General features: G+C 40.4%; 1 protein-coding gene across 1 annotated transcript; it reads left to right on the top strand.

Annotated features, from left to right (window-relative positions):
* Window positions 1-8241: 8241 nt before the first annotated feature.
* ddx19b (DEAD-box helicase 19b) lies at window positions 8242-13373 on the top strand. Its single transcript, XM_005731365.2, has 12 exons — window positions 8242-8457; window positions 8843-8882; window positions 8976-9056; window positions 9176-9311; window positions 10208-10300; window positions 10424-10526; window positions 10689-10803; window positions 10909-11086; window positions 11185-11422; window positions 11717-11879; window positions 12767-12958; window positions 13065-13373. The coding sequence occupies exons 1-12, from the start codon at window positions 8401-8403 to the stop codon at window positions 13124-13126; spliced, it is 1458 nt and encodes a 485-aa protein (XP_005731422.1). The 5' UTR covers window positions 8242-8400; the 3' UTR covers window positions 13127-13373.
* The last annotated feature ends 1253 nt before the right edge of the window (window positions 13374-14626 follow it).

Raw genomic sequence — 14626 nt, 5'->3', positions numbered from 1 at the left:
TTCATAGCTCGTGTGTGTTTATGGGATTTGTCTCCCTTTGATTTTGATTAATTAGTTGTCAATGGACAACCAAAGACTTGAATTCCGTCGTGTTAAAGCAAACAGAAACAGAGAAGAGAGAGTCCTGCTGCTGCTCAGTCTCACACATGACCTTGCCTTTACTACACAGCAGAGTCATATTTGGCTCTTTTACATATTGGTAACCATATTGAGTGGGATGATTGCTGTGCATTAATTAAAGGTGGCAATGTGCGTGCGACTATTACGAGTTCTCTGGGGAACGAGCACAGTGTGATATGGTGGTTCTTTCAGGTAAAGAAAGAAATTATATTAGCAGGGTAGCAGTTTAGTCTTCAACTCCACTGCTTCTGTTCTTTGCCTCATGTTAGGTAGTATGTGAAAGCCTATTCATAGTACTCATAGTTCATGCCAGACCACTCTGTACCATTTGACGATGTAACTTTAGTATTAAGATATAATATATTATAGACACCAGTCTACTTGGAACAGCAGTGCAGGGATACTGATTCCTGTTTCAAAGTGAAAACACTCAACTGCACAAAGCCAAATAAAGAAAAATGGTGTGAAAAGAAACACCGTAAACAGATCTTTGCTCTCAATAAAATTAAATAAAGGCCAGAAAGTCCTGATGATATGATAATAGATTGATCTGCACATTAACAGCTCCCATTGAAGGATTTTACTGCCTCTTCCTCAGACTTTCTCAGACTTCATTATTGAGCTCCTGGGTCCTGTGTGATGATAAGTTTCAGTTTTATGATGTGGTGTTTTTTATTTTATTTCTGTCTTGATTTTATTATTCTTATAGTCGCACCACTGTTTCCCTCTCTCTCTCTCTCTCTCTTTGTTACCATGTGACTTTGAACATGGCATTGCTGTTGGTTCCAGACGGGCTGGTCAAAGTGTTTCAGAAGCTGCAACAGTAAATCAAATAACCACTCATTGCAAGGAATGCAGAACCTTGATGCAGACGGGCTACAGCAGCAGAAGGCCACACTGGGTGCCATTCCTGTCAGCTAGGAACAGGAAACTGAGACTGCAGTGTGCTTGGGCTCACCCAACCTGCACTATCATCACTATCATGTCAATGTAAGGCAGATATGAAGGCAAAAGGAGGGCCAACCCAGTGCTACCAAGGTGTACCAAATAATACAGTTCTGCCTTGCCTTTGTCATTTGTTCCTCCTTTTGACAATAAACCAATGTACATTAAAAAAATGTATACACACACACTTGATACCTATGTGTTTATACAGAATAGGAATGTCTCCAGCATTCCCACTCTGTACCCATCCAACAGCTGTCACTACAGAGTCTCGACCTCACATATCCCTTCATCTGTCACTGCAGCAGCTCCTCAGCCCCACTATGTATCAAGGAAAAGCCATTACTTATTTTCTCCCAGATCATCAGCCGAGTCGTCTAAGCCTGTTACCTCTTGTTCAGTTCTGCCTGTCTGTACTTGTTACGGCTTGAGGGCAGTCTGTTGTCTACTGTCAGTCTGCACTGCAGTCCTCAGTAAAAGGATATCTTTGTCTTTGCCGCCTGTAAGATTACCACGCGAAGCAAAAACCCCCAAAAATACCAGTATTATCGCAGGTTTTCTGCTTCTTTACACTGTATTCGTGTGTTGTACGTTATAACGGATCTCTACCATCCGCTGTGGTCAGCCAATCACAAGACAGTGTAAAAACAGATCAGTGATTTTGTTTCATTTGTTTACTAATAGCGTCTTAGTGGTTATATTTGCTCCATTTTATCCAACAGGGTCACATTTTTGCATTTGCTTTCGAAGCTGAAGTGGTGCCTGATCACCTGTTTATCACTTCACAGTCCACGATACACAACACACGATACACAACACAACATATAAATACATGATTCATAAAAAAACTCCCAGTGGTCGACGCTTGTTCTAAAAAAAGTAAATACTTCCTGCTCACTTTGCATTTTCCAAAAAAAGCAAAGAAAGTAAAGGAAGCAAACATATGCAAACACACTGGCTAACCTTACCAGCACTACACCCACGCAGTATATAGTCTCCTGTCAAAAAAACCCCAAAAGAAAATGAGAAAAAAAAAGCAATCTTAATATCGACATAATGTTCAGTTTGCAGATGAAGCGGTAAAACACAACACCTCTTGCAAAAGGAACTCTGAGGTTTGAATTCTCCCGTGCCTGGCGATGCTTTTGCATTTGCATCACTTGCATTTTTAAATAACGAAGGAAGAGGAGGAGGCAGATCTCTGTTTAACCCTAGAAGACAAGTTCCAGCTTGTGCCTTGCTGAAGTGTTGAAGTGTAATTTTATGGAGCATATATATTATACTTCCTACATAAACACTGACACATTGTCAATGTGGGAGCATGGAGGAGCGTTTGAGTGATCTTACATTATGCATTTGTGGGCTGCGTGTTTATCTCTCCTCAGATCGCTCGCACCGCGACCACTCTACTTTTCTACTTTCATATCCCTTCTGTCATATTCAGCTCTTGAAATGAGTGCTTACATGGAAATACAAAGTCCTTCTCTCTGTCTCTTCCAAATCCTCTGGAGACCTCAAACCTTACTTTTACTCTTTCAGTTGCCATGGATACCTCTGCTAAGGCAGCTGATTGGAGGCAACAATAAACTCTACTCTATCAAGCCCCCGACAAAAATTTGTCTCCAAACTGAAGATCTGAGAGTCTCCCTGTATCCTTTCTCACATGCTAACACGCCCACTAACATACATATAAACTCAAACTGATGCACATGCAGGGGATTTAAGTGCTGGGTGTCAGAACAGAACAGAGATCAGTGCAATCTGCTCCAGCAAAGTCCAAAGTCACAGTCACCATCTAGCTATCCCAGCGGAGGAGACAAAATGTGCGAAATCCATTCTGCAATCAATTAAGGAGCAGTCAGCCACAGCACTCCTGCTCCAGATGTGACCCCCAGTGCTCCTGAACGATCCTTAGTGGAGTTCAACTCTGGTTAATAGCCTAGTTTCCACTAAAGCACTAAACTGGGATAACTTTGCCACAGCACTAATTGTGAAACAACAAAAAGTCTGCTCTGCAGGACCAGAAGAAAAGCAGAAATACTCTTTCTAACAACAGTCTTCCTATTGTGCTTTATGTTATTTGGTAAAAAAAAAAAAAAAAACCTACAATAATACATAAATGATTACTAAATGATCACTGGCACTCATTAGAAACCTTTACTTGCATTTCAGGTTCAGATTTACTGAGTGACTCACTTTCACTTCACTGTGTTCCTGCTACTTTAAACAAATCTAGTTTAGAGGCTTTGGTTAATGCCAGTTCCAGAAATGCTGGCAACCCCCAGTGCTTCCACTCCGTCTCCTAGTCGAGACACTTAGTCCTAGGTCACCTTATTCTCAAGTTATCACAAGATTTTCAGACTTACTTACTCTGATCTTGAGGTTACTGAGATCCAAACTCCTCTGAGATTTTTAATAGTTGTGCCTATGGTATCAATTTGAAAATCTTGGTTGACTTCCTTCTAGAGTTGTTTGCATAAAACTTTACCTTTGACCCTAACCTTGAGATCGACTTCACTGAGATTCAAACTCATCCATGATTTTTTCAATTTGAAGCTCCTACGTTGCCTCGTTCTTGAGTTATCACATTGACAAACTCAGGTGTCCACACCAACCATGCCAGCTCTTTAGGGCTGAGGGGTAAAAAATTTGGGACGCAGTTGATTTGAAAAATCTCACAAACCCAGATTTTCTTCACAGAAGAGCATAGAAAACATCAAATGTTCAAGCTGTGAAAATGCACACTTTGAGTAAGTCTAAGTCTGTAATGTGACTGGGTGTATACATCTTTACTTTCAGATGTAAAGATTTGCAGAGGTTCACCAATCTGCATCTACAAATTATGGTAGAGCTACTTTTGGCTGCTTTCTTATTCACAAGGGGTCTATGCAGCAGGTAGCTCCATATGTTTGAGTTGGCAGATTTTTATGCTAGATGTCCTTCCCAAACGGAGTTGCGTCTCCTCGTGGGACTGATTAAGGGATCTTTTGCTTGTTAGGTAAATGTGTAAAGCACCACACTATGGAGACACGCAAATTGAAATTATGGAAAAAGTTCATAAATATGTCTATTCAATGTAACATTGCAAGGACTTTGAATATCTCGTCATTTTCATTTCATATCATTATCAAATGTGAAGAAATCTCTGTGTGCACGGGACAAGGTCGAAAGTCAACACTGGATGCCTGATCTTCAGGCTCTTGGGTGGCACTGCATTAAAAACAGGCATGAATCGGTCATGGAAATCACTGCACTGGCTCAGGAACACTTCCAGAAATCTTAGTCGTGAGCACAGTTGGTGAACTGTGCTCAGCTCCATCCACAAATGAAGGTTAAAGATTCTACATGCAAAGACGTAGTTGTAAGTGAGTATGATCCAATATGGTCCTTGGCCAAATCTCATTTAAAATACACTGAGATAAAGAGGAAAACTATTATGTGGGCAGATGAAAGAAAATTTAAAATTATTTTTGAAAAACACCAGCGCTGAATCTCTGAACTAAAGGGGAGAGACCACATCCAGCTTATTAAGTCCAAGTTCAAAAGCTGCATCTCTGATTGTATGGGGGTACATTAGTGCCTATAGAACTAGCACATCTGGAAAGACACCATCATTCCTAAAAGATATATGCAGATTTTAGAGTAACATCTGCTCCCATCCTGACGACATTGTTTTAAGGAAGGATTTGCTGAACTGGCCGGCCTGCAGTCAATTCATCTTTCAAAGGTCCAGCAGATGGACTCCTCAGTTCGCAGACATTTCAGACTGTTGTTGATGCTACTAAGTTGTGAACATTGCCCTGTCCTAATTTTTTTTCCAAAATGGAAAAAAACAGAAAGAAGATTGTACATTTTCTCAGTTAAAACATTTTATTTGTGTTCTTGTTCTACTGTGAATAAAAATTGGCCTTATGAGATTTTACAAATCATCGCTTTTTGTTTTTATTTAAATTCTACACAGTGTGCCAACTTTTTGGGAATTTGAATTGCACAGAAACTTGTGAAATGCAGTGATTTAAACTTTCAAAGGGATTTTGTTTAATCTTGGAATCCAGTCTCTCTCACTCACTCAGTACTGCTTCTTCCTCTTTAATGATACTGGTACAGTCACTGCACCACAGCAGAGGCTCATTCATACTTCTGAGGTTTTTAATTTGGTGGTCTTGGTATCTGGGGCTTTCTCTTTGATTACTTCAGTGAGGCTGTCAATAACAACCCTGGACTCGGTTTTGATACACCAAAGTGAAATCAGTGGAGATGATAAGATAAGATAAGATAAGATAAGATAAGATAAGATAAGATAAGATAAGATAAGATAAGATAACCTTTATTAGTCCCACACGTGGGAAATTTGTTTTGTCACAGCAGGAAGTGGACAGTGCAAAAGTTATGAGGCAAAAATTAGGATACAATAAGAATAAATACAGTACACAACTGTACAGAATAGAATAAATAAAATACTATATACAGTGGAATAAAATAAAATAAATATACAATAAGATAAAAATAGAATACAAATACAAATGCTATATACAACTGAGTAAAAATACAACGATGACAGAAAGGATTATTGCACTTAGTATTATTGCATATGTATGGATGTGTGTGTTTGATCAGTTAAAGTTTTTATTATGGAGTCTGACAGCAGTGGGGAGGAAAGACCTGCGAAATCTCTCCGTCCCACACCGTGGGTGCCGCATTCTCCCACTGAAGGAGCTGCTCAGTGCTGTCACAGTCTGCTGCATGGGGTGGGAGATGTTGTCCAACAGGGATGACAGCTTAGCCACCATTCTCCTGTCACTCACCACCTCCACTGGGTCCAGAGGGCATCCAAGAACAGGGCTGGCCCTTCGGATCACCCTGTTCAGTCTCTTCCTGTCCCCAGCAGAGATGCTGCCGCCCCAGCAGACCACACCATAAAAGATAGCAGAAGCCACAACAGAGTCATAGAAGGTCTTCAGGAGTGGGCCCTCCACTCCAAATGACCTGAGTCTCCGCAGCAGGTACAGCCTGCTCTGCCCTTTCCTGTAGTTATGAGTCCAGTCCAGTCTGTTGTTCAGATGAACACCAAGGTACCTGTAGCTGTCCACAGCCTCAATGTCCATACCTTGGATGTTCAGTGGTTGAAGTGGGGAATGCTTGTGCCTGCGGAAGTCTACCACCAGTTCCTTGGTTTTACTGGCGTTGATCTGGAGGTAGTTCAGCTGGCACCAGTCCACAAAGTCTTGGGTCAGTCCTCTGTAGTCCCTGTCGTCCCCATCAGTGATGAGGCCGACTATTGCAGAGTCATCAGAGAACTTCTGCAGGAAGCACTGGGTGGAATTGTGGGAGAAGTCTGCAGTATAGATGGTAGCGGTATTTTAGAATTTTAAAATCACTCGGACACTAATTTGGAAGAGAATGTCTATATTTATTAGCAAACCACAGCAGGTATATTGACATATGCATGCATGATTTACAGCACTAAAATCACTAATATAACTAATGATCGTTTAAGTCTAAAAACGGCATTTTCTCTACTGAGTAGCAGGGGCAACTCCACTATATGGAGACTTTAGGCTGCAGAAACAAGTCAGTTTGAACAGAAGTTAACTCTCAATTTAGTTTAAACATCATTCTAAAAGGTTATTCATCTCAATTGTCAGTTTAAAAAATTCTTAAGATGTACTTTAGGATGTGGCCACAGAGATTATGACGGTACTGAAAAACACATATAGGGCTTGCCTGTTTATTAATTTTTACTGCTTTCACTTTGTCTTTTTTAATTCTATTTATTTAATTTCCCCAAGCCAACATTAGTCATTAAAATATCACAATTAAGGCTCATAAATGTTACTAATCTTGCTTCCCAGCCAAGTAGCAGTTTCCTTCTGAATAATAGTGAGGTTTCCAGCCACCATACAAAAAGAAAATTTCCAGCTGTGCTCAGTTGGTCACTTGGCTATTTTCCTATTATTCCCATCAGTACACTGAATGCTCATTGGCTCAATGACTTGTGACTATCAATTTGTTAGCAGATGAGCATACTTTGGACAAAACCGCATTTGTGATTCTAACTACAATTAACTTCATAAGTTATTCAAATATGACTTGAAAGTAGTGATTTGATATTTTCTCATACACATCTGTGTAACTGGAAGTTTTTGCAAGATATTGGACGTTTCAGCCCCTGTAGGCTTTCAAAAGAATGGAAGTTCAGACCTGGAAGCAAAGTCAAAGTAGCTACCATGATGTCCTCCGTTGGTTTCTTAAGTCTCGTATTGAAGATTAGCATTTCAAAGTCACCATCTTAGAAAACCGCACACATACCTTTCTGGAGATCCAGAAGTCTTTGTGCAGCCACAGCTTTTGCCTTATGATGGCCTCCAGACAGGCTACAGTTTTCACCTTTCCAACCTTGAAAAGTGTCTTGAAGCTATGTCTATATTTTATATACAGTCTATAGGCCCCATTAATTTTGGATTATTCAACATGCAATGAGACTGGAAATCCAGTGAACAGAGATGGGACAAAGTTAGCTTTACATGTTTTTCTGTAAGGCTGTCTAAGATTTGGGTAAGTTTTTAAGGCATTTTAATCCATGATCTTTTCCTCCACCTAACCAAATACTTGTGTTGCCTAAGCTGAACCCAACTGTGATTGAAAGCTAAAAACTGTCTAAAAGAAAAGAAGGCGCACGTCTCTCAAGAGCAACTTGGGCAGAGGAGGCTGGTAAAGTCTGGTAAACTTCACAAACAAACACACCCACTTTCCTTAATAATGCATTTAATTGAACAGCACGCACCCTGAGTCTGACCTTAATCTAACCCCATCGTGACGTCGACCTAACCTTTATAAAGCTAACCAAAGAATATTTTACCTGAGAATGTCATTTTTCACACAGATAAGGATGTTGCATACAAGGCCTACTGTGAATACATAGTAGCTGTGGGCCTATAGAGAGCAGTGTGGCACCCTCTAGAGGCTAAGAAGAGTATAGTGATTTTCTTTTTTTTCTTTTAGCAAATCCGATTCCAATCATCTGATTTTCAACAAGAGTTCATGACTTTTTTTTATTCCCAACATTTAATGTTTTTTCTTCGCATTTTAACTATGAGAGCCCGTCATAGCTGAGGCTTTAGTGAGGTGTGTATGAAATTTCAGGAAGCTGGGAACTATTATTTCTTGGAGCTTGTGTTGTACCCGGTGACGTAATCAGTTGCGCATGTGTCCAGATTCAGGTTCTGCACGCCATTGTGGAAAATAGTTACTTACACATTATTGACTCTTAAGCCTGAGCTAGAATTCCTAGTTGACTTCCCCGAGTATAATAACTGAAGAAGAAACTGTCCCACAATGGCTACGGACTCCTGGGCTGAGGCAGTGGACAAGCAAGAAGCTGCGTTGGACTCGGTAAGGCTTAACTTACGCAACACGGGCTAACCTGTTGTTAGCCTGCTTGGTAAATGCTTTGGCCTGGTCTGGCACACTGTTGAAGAAATTCGGTAGTCTGTTTTTAACGTGGACAGCTGAAATTATTCAGTGAGAGCGCCATCAGTGAATAAAGTGGCTCCCGGTGACGCCCGTCTCTGTAGAGTTTCATTAGGTCGAAAACGAAACTACCGGCTTGGCGTCAGAGCTAAGTTGAATTAGCTCGTGAAGAGCTGCTGCGTGCTCAGCGGTTTGATAGCTTTAGCAGCTAACTGGCTAACCGGCATATGAAGGAGGGGGGCTTTGGAAAAGTCAGACTAATTATTTAGCCCCAGACGAACTCAGTTTATTTTGTTCTTCCTCGCAGATGGGAAAACTTCAATTAAAAGAGAAGCCAGAAGAAAATGGTAAGCATCCATGTGCAGCTGAATTGGGGTAAGAGCCAGTATCCATAAAACAAGGAAACCCAAGCATGTACATATTGGCATTATTTATTGCAGGCACGACCGCAAACGCAAACGCAAAAGACTCAGCACCTGCAAAGTCAGAAGGAGAGAAGGCGGCAGATGATGACGAAATTGGTATGCGGTAAATTATCTACATGTGTTGAAAATATGTGTGCATTCATTATTGTCTTTTAGTTGGATGCTTGGTTGGCTCTTGTTCTAAAAGAGACATCTCCCCTATCTTGTTGTTTCAGAGGACGTAGGGGCACAGTCTTTGTTAAACAAACTGATTCGAAATAATCTGGTCAATACAACAAATCAAGTGGAAGTTCTTCAGAAGGATCCGAACTCTCCGCTTTACTCCGTCAAGTCTTTTGAAGAATTAAGGCTGTGAGTGAGATCTGTTTGTCTGTCTCGGTAGCCTAATCACTTAATATGTCATGTTTAACAGTATTGACACATGTATCTGTTGAGAGTTCCCAGCAAGGACCTGTGTTTAAAGATGCACCGATGCACCAGTCTGTTTGGCTGATTCAGATTTCTCACTTTTCTCTTTAAGTGTGACCTGCCTGTTTTTGCAGATTCCAGTTTTCTTTCTGAGAGCTAAAACTGACCGCACATACAAGTATTCATCACTTCAAAATAGTATTTTTTTTAGGTACTATTTCAGTAGGTTTCTCATCTGAAATAACTGAAAGGAAAGTCCTCTGATACTGGAAAGAGGATAAAATAACTGAAAATAAGTTGTTGTTTTTTTTACCAAACAAAACCAGGTGCAACTGATTTATATAATAGAGCTACTGTCAGGTATTTACCCCTGTGTTTATAATGTCGCCAGATAATGTGACACAGACCCTTTTATTTTTCTCACTTATCTCCATAATTCACCTCTTAACTACGTTGATCCTTTGCTCATTAGAGGCTGCTGGTGCTCTGAGAACTGGATAGCTTCAGCTGTAGCCCTGTTTTTAGGGAAGTTTTTGCCCACACTTTACCTCAGAACTTTGTCTTCACTCACTTCCACACTAACACCGTAGCACGTGTCGTGAGTGTCATGCGCGACTGTCCGCGCTGCATGAAACAGGCTGGGTCATAATCGGTCAAACAGGAGGCTGATCAGCCGGTCACTGGTCCGGGCTGATTCCAGTACCCGGCTGGTGAATCGGTGCATCTCTAGTTGTGGTGTCTCTTTTATGCCCATCTTCACCACGGTGAGTTTACACAGACTGATTGTGACTGATGCTTCACAATCCTTGCATTTATTTTATTTTTTTCTCTCTGTACAGTAAACCACAGCTGCTTCAGGGAGTGTATGGTATGGGTTTCAATCGGCCATCAAAAATCCAGGAAACTGCCTTACCGATGATGCTGGCTGAACCGTGAGTGTCCTTTAAATAATGATATGAAGACATTAGACTTACTGAATCACTTAACCCTGAATAACATTCTGATATCCATCATATTTATTACCGCCCGTACATCTAATTTCCTGTTTCCTGTAGTCCACAGAATCTGATTGCTCAGTCTCAGTCAGGAACAGGGAAAACGGCTGCCTTTGTTTTGGCTATGCTCAGCCATGTTGATCCCAACAACAAATACCCCCAGGTGAGTGTCAACTTTCTTTACTGTACTATAAAGTCACCATTGAAATCCAAGTGATAAGCATGACTTGTCTTGGACAAAAACATTCCTCTTGTCTCTCATTGACGGACGTGTGTTCTCTCTCAGTATTAATGTTTAATGTTTGCTCTCTTTTCTCGTCGTCAGTGCTTGTGCGTGTCACCCACCTATGAGCTGGCGCTTCAGACTGGCAAAGTGATTGAACAGATGGGCAAATATTACCCTGAAGTCAAACTAGTCTACGCCATTAGAGGAAATAAATGTAAGGCGCTTGTGCTTTCTGCTGTGCTGCATGTGTACTGTTATGTACCGAATTGTTGTTAGAACCTTTTGTGCGTGTATGAGCACGTCTGTCTTTTTTTTCCAGTGCAGCGGGGCATGAAACTGCAGGAACAGATAGTTATTGGCACACCTGGTACCATGTTGGACTGGTGCAGTAAATTCAAGTTTATTGATCCCAAGAAAATTAAGGTGTTTGTGCTTGACGAGGCTGATGTTATGATCGCCACGCAGGGTCACCAGGACCAGAGTATACGCATCCAGAGGTCAGCCGAAGCAAATTAAAATAAGACTTGAGAACCATGTGGCTTTTTAAAAATACTAAAATTGTGCATGTTTCATGCCTCATTTCTTTGCCACACAGGATGCTGCCCAAAAACTGCCAGATGTTGCTGTTCTCAGCCACATTTGAGGAGTCGGTGTGGAACTTTGCTCAGCGCATTGTGCCTGATCCCAACATAATCAAGCTGAAGAGAGAGGAGGAAACACTGGACACCATTAAACAGTACTATGTGTTGTGTAACAGCAAAGAAGAAAAATTCCAGGCTCTCTCTAACATCTACGGCGCCATCACCATCGCTCAGGCCATGATCTTCTGCCATGTGAGTTGATCTTTAATTTAAAAAAAACAGCGACTCTGGCTGAATTTTATTTCTTCTTACATAAGCTTACACATTCTTTTGCTGTTTGTCATCATTTGTTGCCAAGCTGTTCCTCTTTAATCCAGAAGTGAAAAGAGAGCTCTGCAGCATGAGCTAACTTATACAGAATAGTCTGTTTTTTATTTAACCAGGGAAGGGCCAAACTCAAAATCCTTTTATACTTGGACTCTTTGTATACACACCTGGCATGTTGGTTAACTGACTGAAGCGCACCCTTTCCTCTGTTCAATTCAGACAAGGAAGACAGCAGGCTGGCTGGCAGGGGAGCTGTCCAGAGAAGGCCACCAGGTAGCGCTGCTTAGTGGAGAAATGCAAGTGGAGCAGAGGGCTGCAGTCATTGAACGCTTCAGAGATGGAAAGGAGAAGGTCCTGGTCACCACAAATGTTTGCGCTCGAGGTAATGATGTTCAGATGTTTGTCATATGAGTTTTATCTGTTTACATTTGAAAACACTTTTTTTTTCTTTACTTTTGCAGTTACGTTAGCACAATATATATGTGGGTTTACAAAGTAAGCTGCAAAAAAAATATGTTTGAGGTGTAAAGTTTGGTTTAAAAAGCTGTCTCAGCCTGAATGCAAGCTGCTAGAGATCAGCTTTAATGAATTTGGCTCACCACTTAGGATAACCATAGGTCACCAGGATACCATACTTGCATCTACTCACTCTGACCCATTGTATCAGAGGGAGGCAATTAATGGATTTTTGAAGGAATTGCAGATTTATTTATTTTTTTTGTCCTAGGTATTATAAAAAAGGCTTGGGGTTAGTTTCTGCCCTCAATATCCTGAAATTGTTTTCATACTTATTTCAGTTTTCAGCAGTTTTTCTAAATTCTACACTGTACGGCCTAACATGCAATTTAGAGGAAGCCTTAATCCACCGCCAAAGATTATCATACACTGTATGTAAAAGATGGAAATAGCCTCCAGAGTCAATGTGTTACTGCCTTTAAACCTGCACAAAATGGTCAGTTACTGACCATGTGACTCTTTTTGTTATGATATAGTCTCAGTGGATAGTTTTATTGGATTGATTTAAGGTGGGTTTTTTTGTGATTGACAGGTTTATGCTTCATGAGTGTGCCGTGTACTCATTCATTCTGTGCTCAATATAAATAAATAAAAATCAAAGACACTTTTTACAGCAGTGCAAGCGTGAATGTGTTTGATGTCAGACTGTATGAAATTAATTGGATTTCTACAGTCAAATTAAAACATTGGTGTCCTGCACATGTACATTGTTTTCTAGTAACTCTTTATTCCTCCCATCTTCTTTACAAACAGGTATTGATGTAGAGCAGGTTTCTGTGGTGATCAACTTCGACCTGCCAATTGACAAGGATGGTAACCCTGACAACGAGACATACCTGCACAGGATTGGCCGCACAGGTCGATTTGGGAAAAGGGGACTGGCCATTAATATGGTGGACAGCAAGATGAGCATGAACATCCTCTACAGGATCCAGGAGCACTTCAGTAAGCAGCTGTTTAAAATAAAAACAAAACATGTACTTAGCTCTTCTTCCAGCCAAATCTCAGCCCCTCTCTGAACCCCTCTCTTCTGTGTGCTCTTCCTCTGCAGATAAAAAAATTGAAAAACTGGACACGGATGATCTGGATGAAATTGAGAAAATTGCCAGCTAAGAAGGTGTGTTCACGCGACGGACGCTCGCTTCCCTCCCCCACGTCTTTGCTCTCCAAGGACTGTACGCTCCTACAATTTTATTGCTTTTATTATTATTTTTTTTTAGCTGTCCGAGAAAAGAGCAAAACCACACACAGCATATGTTTACATGTGGATATGTCTCCTCTCAGACACGCGTTTTGTAAGTCTCTGATACATACCCTATTTCACTCTTTGTACTCCTTTAAATAAAGTGTATGAGTTTAATGCTGTGTATTGTGATGCTGTAAAAGCAGGCATAGTCGACTCATTTATTATTAGTTTTAAATGGGGGGGAGGGGCGGGACTTTTTTTTTTTTCTTTAAATTTTAAGCCACTGGTGGCTGTAGTGGTGGCATGATACAAGCTATTCTGTAAAGAGATTCACAAAAACCCTAAGAGAAAAACAAAAATACTCATTTTATGTGCCACAAATGTTTTAAAATATAACTGAATGTAACCGTATCATGTGGACTATTACAGCTTTTATCGTGCTTTGTTATGACTACCAAAATCAGTACAAAGGGTGAAGTTGGGTATGCTGCTCCGAGTTGTAGTTTTAATTGATTGTGTCATTGAAATGGTGATGGTTGGGGTTCAAGGGTCTATGCAAACTTATCAACCTGTGATAGCTACTATCGAACACTTATCAACCTGTATTCACGTGACACAAATTAATTCTGAAATAACCTCAGCTTTAGCATCAGGGTGTGTAGTCTAGTCAAATGCCAAAAAAAAGGCTGCCTAGAGTGATAACGCATTACTAACTCCAAGTCATGGACATTTAGATGTTTCTGTGTTTAGTCTGTCATCGACCAACCACACATCTCACACGCATGCTATTTATATCCTTTTTTTCTTTTTTTAAAATTTAAACATGAGGACGAGCTTGGCGTCACTGCTGAGCATTAATCATTAGTCTTCTTCCTTCATCGCTCATAAAAATCAGATTTTTAACTGAAAATGTGACCATTACGGTGATGTTTCCTTTGTGTATCACTGTCCCCACTCAATCGTTACAATCAGGGTTTCAAGTTTGACTTTAGCTCAGCTACATTTCTTCACCCAGACTGTGCTGTTATTAAGGATTGTGAGTTTAAAAAAAAAATTACACAATGCCTTCCTCAAGTGCATTATATACATATGATTTTGTTATTAATATTTAAGCTATTGGGCTTACATTTCTGACTGACACTTGAAATTTTGATTATATATTGAATTATGGGCGTCTTTAGGATGTGTGAATTATCTTCTTGAAACCAAATGCTGAATTGACTTGAGGACCTATGCTAATCAGATTTACTATGTTGCTCTGACATGGTCGCCTGGATAGGAAATGTGTACTTGTGTACATATTTACAGAAAAATTGTTTAAAAAAAATAGTTACTGAATTTTTGAGATTGTCACTTCTAAGAAGTGCAGAAACATTCCTCACGAGGTTCGATTTTGACAGACGCAGCACTTCAAATCAGTTAAGCTT

Source organism: Pundamilia nyererei, unplaced genomic scaffold (assembly GCF_000239375.1).
Source record: "Pundamilia nyererei isolate P.nyererei 1_Seehausen unplaced genomic scaffold, PunNye1.0 scaffold00042, whole genome shotgun sequence".
NCBI classification, from domain to species: Eukaryota; Metazoa; Chordata; class Actinopteri; order Cichliformes; family Cichlidae; genus Pundamilia; species Pundamilia nyererei.
The sequence above is the reverse complement of the archived record's forward strand: the minus strand, read 5'-3'. Positions and strand labels throughout refer to the sequence as shown.